Here is a 10,063-nt window from a genome sequence, read left to right as displayed (position 1 = left end):
GCCTTCAGCATCTGTATTCTCAGACAACCGTGAGTACAGACTAACGGCCGTGTGACTGAGCCATCTCATCTGTCAGCCTGACCCGAGTGAAGAAGAGATGAGGCTTCCTTACCACACCTGGCACACAGTGCAGATCTGTGACCAAATAAATCACTGGGATTTTTTGTTTGTTTGTTTTTCTTTTACATTATAGTTTTCACAAGATACTGCATATAGTCCCCTGTGCTATACAGTAGGACCCTGCTGTTTATCTGTTTAATATCTAGTAGCTTTTATCTACTAATGCCAAACTCCTAAGTTATCCCCTTTCCCCTTTGGTAACCGTAAGTTTGTTTTTCATGTCTGTGAGTCTACTTATGTTTTGTAAATAAGTTCATTACATTTTGAGATGTTTAGTCACGCAGCAGAAAATCAGCAGAACACACACCATTCTCTAGTGTGCATGGTCACTGCCACTAACAGAGACACACAGACACAGGTACAGTGCCATCCCCAGGTACCTCTAAGGTAACACTGGTTGCACTTCCAAATAATATTACCTATGCTTCTTTATTTTCTGATCCCTCATATATCTTATAATGACTAAAGAACTTCTGGAATGACAGAGCAAGGACCTTCAAAAATCTATTCCTTTATAAAACTAAGGAGAACAAGGGCAAAACTTGTCAGAATTGTTTTTTCTAGAATGCTAGAATTTAACCAAGATCTTGTAACAATCTGAGTATTTAGGGAAAAAGTCACATCTCGGTAAGAATATAGAATTTTTTGGAATTAACGTGCTCCATCCCCATACCCCTCTCACAAGCTCTATGTAGCTTTGAAAGTCAACAACCTTCTAATCATGAAACCAGTGCCTAAGAACCACTGGAGGGGCAGGATGGATTTGGAACTCCCTAAAAGGCTCAATGGCAGAGAATTGCCATAATTTTTTTTTCTGTCTTTTGTCTTTTTAGGGCTGCACCCAAGGTATGTGGAGGTTCCCAGGCTGGGGGTCAAATTGGAGCTACAGCTGCCGGCCTACACCACAGCCACAGCAACACAGGATCCGAGTCGTGTCTGCGACCTACACCACAGCTCATGGCAGGGCCAGATCCATAACCCACTGAGTGAGGCCAAGGATCGAACCCACAACCTCATGGCTACTAGTTGGGTTCGTTAACCACTGAGTCACAGTGGGAACTCTGAGAATTGTCATGATTCGACACAAGATTTTAAGCAGGTTTCTCAGCAGATACCATGCAGGATGGGACAGAATGGGATGATCTATTCCAAGTGCTGAAAGGAAAAAAAGCTTCCAGTTAGGAACAGCAGACATAACAAAACCATCCTTTAAAAACGAGGGAGAGAGGAGTTCCCTTCGTGGCTCAGTGGTTAACGAACACGACTAGGTTTCAGGTTCGATCCCTGGCCTCACTCAGTGGGTTAAGGATCCAGTGTTGCTGTGAGCTGTGGTGTAGGTCCCAGAAGTGGCTCGGATCTGGCATTGCTGTGGCTGTGGCATAGGGCAGCAGCTGTAGCTCCGATTCGACCCACAGCCTGGGAACTTCCACATGCTGTGGGTGCAGCCTTAAAAAAATGTTTTAAATAAACATGAGGGAGAGAGAAATATTTTCCCAAACACACAAACACCGTAGGAGTTCTTCATCACTGGACAAGCTGTGAAGGAGTATAAAGTGAAGAAGTTTTTCAAGTTAAAACAAAAGGACACTAAACAACAACCCGAAAACATATGAGAGTATAAATCTCAATGACACAGATTAAATATAGACACAAACACAGAATAATGTAGTATTATAATGCTGGTGCATAACTCACTCTTAAATCTCACGTAAAAGTTATAAACGAAAGTATTAATGTAATTATAATTATAAAAATCTGTTACTGGGCACACAACAAAAGATGTAAACTATGGCAGCAATAGCAGAAAGTGTATGGAGGCTGTAAAAGTATACAGTTTTCTAAGGACTTGAAGATAAGTTATTATCAGCATAAAATAGACAGTAGAACTACAATATTGCTCAAGTTCATGCTTAGTTAAAGTACCATCAAAGTTTTGTGACCTTATTTATTGAGAAATTTAAGCCTAATTACATATGTGAAAGCCTATAAAACATACATTTCAAAAATTTATTTTAAAAGGAACAGCTTATAATCACCACGCAGATCTATAAATAGATTGTTGCCAGCACACCAGAGCCCTATATGTGCCCCTACTTAATGCCAGCATCTTCCATTCTTCATTCTCCATCCTGACTCTGCTGCCACTCCTCTCTGGCTGTTTTTGATGGCTTTATCACCTAAGTAGGGCCTCAAGGTCATCGGGATCAGCGCAAAGAGGTTGTCGAAAGGGCATGCCATAGCCCCAGAACTGTGTTCGTCATGTCTGGATCTCAGTCACATGCTACAATTTATGGCACGAATGTCTGGGAAATGTGTGGCCTGGAAGAAGAGGTGAACAGCCAGAATGGGCTGATCATACCAGTGCCTTCAATATCACTGATGTGAAGATTCAGAAAGATCTTGAAAGTAAGTACTGAACGGCTGACACTGGCACTCAGCAAGCACCTATTAACTATAACGATTGTTTTAGGCCACACTAATATATTGCCATTTATTCTTTGTATAGGCAGTATAAAAAAGAATATATCTGGAGTTCCCACTGAGGTTCAGCGGGCTACGAACCCGACTAATGTCCACGAGGATGTGGGTTCGACTCTCGGCCTTGCTCAGTGGGTGAAGGATCTGGCATTGCCATGAACTATGGTGTAGGTTGCAGATAGTGTTCGGGTCCCACATTGCTGTGGCTGTGGCATAGGCCAGTAGCTGCAGCTCCGATTCAACCCAATATGCTGCAGGTGTGGCCCTAAACAGCCAACAAAAAAAGAATATATCCATATATTCTAAATTAGGTAATAACTGTTGTCAATAAAACATGAAAAATACGCTACAGATATTTTTCTTAATTTTTAATGTTTGTCTTTATCTGTATCCAGAGGTATTTTATCCACTGAAACAATTGTTCATGTTTCACTGATTTTTGGAAGTATGCTAAATTTTATATACTCTTTTAAAACCTGATGCATTTCAAATCTAAATATCCAAGTCCTGGTCTCAGCTCTACCACTTATAAATAGTGATTGCTTTTTTGTTGTTGTTGCTGTTGTCGTTTTAAATTTTTTTATTAGGAATTCCCGTTGTGGTGCAGAGGAAACGAACTCGACTAGAAATCATGAGGTTGTGGGTTTGATCCCTCGCCTCGCTTAGTGAATTAAGGATCTGGTGTTGCTGTGAGCTGTGGTGTAGGTCGCAGACGTGGCTCAGATCCTACGTTGCTGTGGCTGTGCTGTAGGCTGGCAGCTATAGCTCCAATTCAACCCCTAGCCTGGGAACCTATATATGCTGCGGGGGGCGACCCTAAAAAGGAAAAAAAATCTTAAAATATAGTTTATTTACAATGTTCCTTCAATTTCTGCTGTACAGCAAAGAGACCTAATCATACACACATATACATTCTTTTTTTTTTTTTTTTCCGCACTATCTTCCATCATGTTCTAACCCAAGAGGTTGGGCATAGTTCCCTGTGCTGTATAGTAGGACTCCAGTGCTTATCCATCCCACATGAAATAGTTTGCATCTACCAACCCCAAAGTCCCCATCATCCCACTCGCTTCCCCTTCCCCCTTGGCAATCACAAGTCTCCTCTCCATGTCCATCATCTATCTCTGTTGTGTAGATACACTCATTGTGCCATATTTTTGATTTCACATATAAGTTATATATGTCCATCGATAGATGAGTGGATTAAGAAAACGTGGAACATATACACAATGGAATACTACTCGGACATTAAAAAGGACAAAATAATGCCATTTGCAGCAACATGGATGCAACTAGAGATCCTCATACTAAATGAAGTAAGTCAGAAAGAAAAAGGTAAATACCATAGGCTATAACCTGTGATTTGGAACAAACCACAGACATCTCTGAGCTTTAGTTTCATTATCGATGAAATGGGAACTAGGATCCCCTTCCTTCATTTCCTCACAGTTCTTTCCTGAGGAACACATAGCCTGAAGATGTGACCAGACAGAGAAAGAGGCAACACTAACTCTAAGAGCGATCAGAACACCCTGTACGTTCGCTATATTAATATCTGACGTGGGTCTATCACATTTTATGTCACAGAGAGACTTAAAGAGCCACCTGCCTCCCACTCACCAAGGAAGACGTCGCTGCCTCAGAATGGAAAACCGACCAGCCCTGAGTGAGCCTTCAATGTGTAAAGGTGCATGTGTTGTACAAGCCCAGCATGTAAAACAACTACTTCATCTGGTGTCAGGCTGAATATACTGTGAAATATCACAAGGCTTGGGAGGAAAAATCAACTGTGCCAGACTTTGGAAAAATAATGTGTCTGTCCTCAACATGGACATCAGTTCCCATAATCAAATTTCCATAGCAATTTTGAGTACATGAGACTGATGTGAATGTGTCCATGGGTAGCACGCAACTCCACTCGGCTGTAATGAGAAAAACTACCTTTATGACTTTCTCTCGGTTGTGACACACAGCTCATTGCACGGATTACCACATACTGAGCATGTTCAAAATGGGTGTTTTGATTGTCGTCATTGTTGTTACTTAATTAAATGGATGATTGAATCAATAATGATTTCCTCTTGCTGGATTCCACAAGTACTTCCTGCTCAGTCTTGCCCCCTCAGGCCCTAGAACCAGGAATCACCTACCTGAATGTGCTTGCAGAGATCAAAAGGGGATTGTGTGCCATGCAATACATGTTATAAACACAAGGCTTGAAGACCCTGTGTGTGTCTGCGTGTGGACGGACACACTCCAGTATAAAGTGGAGTGTTCGATGGGGTTCAATAAAATGATTGGGGTTTAGGAACTAAAGGGATATGGAATTCAGAACCCCTTTTCCTTCTGATCTTCCTCAACTCTTAACCACAGTTCACCCTGATCATTCCAAATCTGACCCCGAGCAGTAACTGCATTGTGCTTAGAAAACGTTTCCATTACACAAATTCTGAGTGTAGCCAGGGGACTTTCCGGTCCTTAACTAAGAGGACCACTTCTGTTATACCCAGAAAATCAAAGCTTTCACACTGACTTAGAAACAGCTCTGTCACAGAACACAGGACTTGCTTGATTCTCAGCTGTGCCAACTTTGACAGAATTATACTCCTTTTACCCAGTTTCTTATAACAGATAAAACAAAAACTATCATGACAGCTCTATGCTCTGCAGGTTCAACAACTGACTTGATGCCACTGACACATCTCTCCCTTTGGAAAGAAGTCTAACTAGCTATGTAGGACTTAAATGCACTCACTAAAATATTAAATTGCCTCCATTGAAGCTTTGCCACCCCTGACTTTTACATAAGGTAGGAATAGCCATTTTTCTCATTAATCTTTTGCAAAATAGTCTGAACGAAGGAAACTGAATTCTAAAGAATTTTTTCTGACATGGACTCAAGTTTGATTTGTATTTCAAATCTCATCAAAGAAAAGGTTAATCACCAGCTTTAAGCCACTCTTTGGGTGACCTTAAATACATGACATATACAACAATAAACACACTCTGCAATGTCTACAAAGGCTCCCAAATAGCAAAGATATTGTTTGCTGACTTAGAAACTCAATATGGAAAAGGATTTTATCCAAAGAGACAGTTACTGAAAAATGAAAAATCAAACCAAGACCAACTATTTCATAGACAGAACTAGTTACGTGAAAATCAAACATATTAATATTGGATAGGATACAGGATATGAACAATCATTTAAAACCTTAAGTCAACAGGTAGTACATGCTGAACATACGACAACAAACAAGCACGCCAACAATTCAGCTACGCTAAATTCCGAAATACCTAAACATTGAGTGGAGACTAGAAAACAGCAATGTAGTAAATGTTATTACAGTGTACTGAGAATATATTTAAATTGTCTCAACATGTCATAGTAAGGATTTTTGAGTGGTTATCTTTATCCTATTAACTCAACAGGAAAATAATCCCGCCTCCCACTCTGTAAAAGACATTATCAAAATTTAGTTTATTCACCAAATATTTCTTTCAAGCCGTCATTCCTCTCTCAGCTGCAAGTTGAAGTTTTTATCCTCTAAAATCCATCTGAGGGGAGCATATGGAAGTCAATGAAACAGGAGTGTGGGTTTAACATGTTTAGTATCAAATAACTTTTTAACTGATCCAGAGAAATTCTGTGACTCCACCCCCACGTCATATTTCTAGAGCCTTCTAAAACGAAGAAGAGAGTCACAGAAAGGGCCTCTTTTCTCATCATTTTATTTCTAATCCTTCTTTCTAACTTGAGTTTGAGAAGCCATCACTATGTTATCTCCTTAAGCTGCTGCCCTCTCTCTCCCTGATTCCCCTGGAATGTGGCCATCGCCACTGGTCTTTATCCACAAAACCAGTAGGAATATGCGATCGCTGTCTATTATAAGCGGTCATCAAAGCTTTATGGACAGTGGAAGATAATAACAGTAATCTACAGATCAGGAGACCAGTTCAGGATGAGATGGAGCTTCTAAACCCCACTGCCATTCCCAGGTGGGATCTGTTAATTACTGTTCCTATGTCTCTTTGGATCGTGGAATAAGGACACATTCCTAGAAAATGTTTTTCTCCCCTGCTCCATTCTCTGATTACAAGGCCCTGAAATATTTAATTTCAGACCTTTTTGCAGAAGACAAACATTAACCTTCAAAACAAATGTTTTCTCATATCTTACGTTGATTAAAATAGAAGTAAAATGAAGGAGACAGAAGGTACACTGGAAAGAGTAGTAGTTACAAAAAGAGAAGGGTAATAGTTTACTTCTGACTTTTTAATAAAGAAGCTGTGTGACTTTAAGTCCTTTACTTCACCAAGTTTCCAAATGCTGTGCAATAAACAAAAATTGGCAATCTAATGTGCTACTCTTAATGTGGAAAAGTAACTGAGAAATTTCTGGGGTAAATATGAAAATATCTTAATGCATCCTGTTGAAGCTGCAAAGTGAGATATATTTGATAGCTTTTCATGGAATCTGCTATAATTGCGAAATGCTGCTATTTGAATGAGTCACACTCCTGACCACTGTAAGGGGAAAGAGAAGGCTAGGCACAGGTTATCTGACTCATGCTTCCCATGGCACATACAAGTGACATTTAAGAAACTCCCAGGAGTTGGCTTCATGGCTCAGTGGTAAAGAATACGACTAGCATCCATGAGGACGTGGGCTCAGTCCCTGGCCTCACTCAGTGGGTTCAGGATCTGGCGTTGCTGTGAGTTGTGGTGTAGGTCGCAGACACAGCTCAACAGATCTGGCGTTGCTGTGGCTATGGCAGAGACCTGAAGCTCCAACTCTCATTTGACCCGTAGCCTGGGAACCTCCATGTGCAGCACGTGTGCCAGAGAAAGAAAGAAAGAAAGAAAGAGAAAAGAAGGCAGGAAGGAAGGGAGGAAGAAGATAGAAAGGGAGAGAAAGAAACTCCCCAATTAGCAAGGTTCACCTTATTTGTCATTCAAAATCAATGACTACAACAAACACTGGAAAGTCATGCTAGGGTTCCTTTACTGATCTTTAGCAGAACTATTTACATTTTTCCAAGTGAAAAAAAAAAAAAAACAACATTCCATAATGACAATAGGAGAAAAAAATGGATAACGTTTATTTCTTAATGTTATCCTTAAATAGGAAACATGAGGAAATGGTGAAAATGGTAATGAAAGTGTGAACTGAAGTTTGGCACTTGCCATCAGCCTCCACACAGCTTAAAACCTGAGCCACTGCAGCTGCTGACCCACAGCATCCCCTGAAGGGAGCTCAGGGTGGAGACCAGGAGTGAGGGACTCTGTGCTCTGGGAAAACTGCAAGATCAGGTCTTCAGACAATTAGATACTTTCAGGAGAAGATTTTATGAGCCCAATTCTTGCATCTCCTCATATCTAGAAAAATCCTTCAATGATAACTGAGGTGTGTGACTAGTAGCAACTTTTGCGAGACCAGCAACAAACTTCTGCATAATATGTACTTGGTGACATGTGCCTCGCCCTTCACCTTTGTGACTTATACCTTGAAATGTCCCCTTTCCCCTTTGGGGCAGTATTTCAGATAGCTCTGGGCTGTAGTTAGAGGTCACGGTCATCTGTGAGAACAGCCACTCCAAGGAAGGGCCAGTAAGCTATGAGGGAACTTGGGAAAGAAACATGGACCGGCCCCCAGCTGAGGTGCATATCAAAGGAGTGATCCCAGGAAGCCCAGACCTTTACACCTACCCAGACAAACTGGTTTTCTGTAAATCTTCTTCTGAAAATCTGGGTATCTGTAAATCTTTTGTTCCTTCCTACTACCTCCCCTTTGTTGCAGAACTCATCCTAGCTTTCCCCCTTGCCTCCTCTGAGCTGTTTCTCAGGGCATCCTGAGATGCCATCTCCCAGGCTTAAGTCCTAATTTCACCCCAAATACAATTTAACACTCAACTTTCAGGTGGTATTTGTTTGTTTGTTTGTTTGTTTTAGTCTACAAAAGAAAGATTATCTAGTCTATGAAATTGAAAACAATTTGAGAGAAGGCTCAAATGACAATTGCCATGATGAGAAAGAAATAGGACAGGAAGGTTGCCACTAAGTATATGATAAACACACAGAATCTGCTGCTCTACAACTACACACACAGAGACACAAATCAATACCTTCTTCTCCTCAGGGTATTTCTCAGAGCAACTTTTACATCTTTGTTCCTCAAACTGTAGACTAAAGGGTTCAACATGGGAACCACATTGGTATAAAAGACAGAAGAGATTTTCCCCTTATCCATAGACCCAGAAGATGATGGTTGGAGATACATAAAGACACCGGACCCAAATAACAAACAGACAGCAATGACATGAGAACTGCAGGTATTGAAGGCTTTAGACCTGCCCTCCGTGGAGCTGATCCGAAGGATGTTGGAGAGGATGAGCCCATAAGAGACAAAGATGGTGAGACTGGGCACAATGATGTTGATGCCTCCCACAATGAAAATGACCATCTCATTGACATAGGTACTTGTGCAGGAGAGCTGGAACAGAGGAAGGATGTCACAGAAGTAATGGTTGATGGTGTCTGCAGCACAGAAGGTCAGTCTCAGCATGCATCCAGTGTGAGCCATGGCACCAGAAAGTGCCATCAAGTAGCAAGCAAGCATAAGGCTGGAACACACTTTAGGGGACATGGCAATGTTATACAACAGGGGGTTACAGATGGCCACATAGCGATCATACGCCATTGCAGTCAGCACATAGCATTCAGAAATACCAAAAAAACAGAAAAAGCAGAGCTGAGTCATGCACCCCAGGTAAGAGATAATATTCTTCTCTGACAAGAAATGTGTGAGCATTTCTGGTGTAAACACTGAAGAATAGCAGAGATCTATGAAAGACAAGTTGAAGAGGAAAAAGTACATGGGGGTGTGCAGGTGTGAATTCAGCCCGATTACTGTGATCAAGCCAAAATTTCCCAGCACAGTGACCATATACATTACTAGGAACAGCAAGAACAAAGGAAGTTGGAGAGCTGGATGGTACGTTAAGCCCACCAGAATGAAGTCAGTCACAAATGAACCATTTCCAGGAGCCATTCTTCTCTAAGAGGATCTGGGGACACAGGAGGAAAGGGTTACATTAGAGATCAACTCAGCTCTCCTCACTACAGCTCCCCCTACAAGAGGGCGTATAGACTGGGCATGGCTGAGACTAGCCCAGCCTGGACCCACAGCATCTGCCTCTATCAGTATCATGATTGGGAATGCCAAGGACTTTCCCTTTCTCAAGTCTTGATAAGCTCAAGTAAACAAAGAGCATCACAGACTTAGCCCACAGAGGGAAGGCAGTGCTGCAATATGCAAACACGGCTGCTAGGCAAAACTAAGGGGTAAGAGAGAGGGACAGATCAGGACAGAAAGTCCTTCTCTCACCTCACCAAAGGCCCTCTCCTCACCAGGAAAACTGTAGGCAGAGACCCCAGCTGCCTGGGGCTGGCCTCTAATGCAGAT

At 41.6% G+C, this 10,063-nt stretch overlaps 1 protein-coding gene across 1 annotated transcript; it reads right to left on the bottom strand.

Moving 5' to 3' along the window:
- On the bottom strand, positions 8,717–9,649 carry LOC106504911 (olfactory receptor 8B3-like). Its single transcript, XM_021102682.1, has one exon. The coding sequence runs from the start codon at positions 9,647–9,649 to the stop codon at positions 8,717–8,719; it is 933 nt and encodes a 310-aa protein (XP_020958341.1).

The sequence above is a fragment of the Sus scrofa genome, chromosome 9 (assembly GCF_000003025.6).
Source record: "Sus scrofa isolate TJ Tabasco breed Duroc chromosome 9, Sscrofa11.1, whole genome shotgun sequence".
NCBI classification, from domain to species: domain Eukaryota; kingdom Metazoa; phylum Chordata; class Mammalia; order Artiodactyla; family Suidae; genus Sus; species Sus scrofa.
The sequence above is the reverse complement of the archived record's forward strand: the minus strand, read 5'-3'. Positions and strand labels throughout refer to the sequence as shown.

Bases quoted from the DNA above. Each gene is read 5' to 3' on its own strand.
- LOC106504911 (XM_021102682.1), bottom strand. From the start codon at position 9,649: ATGGCTCCTGGAAATGGTTCATTTGTGACTGACTTCATTCTGGTGGGC.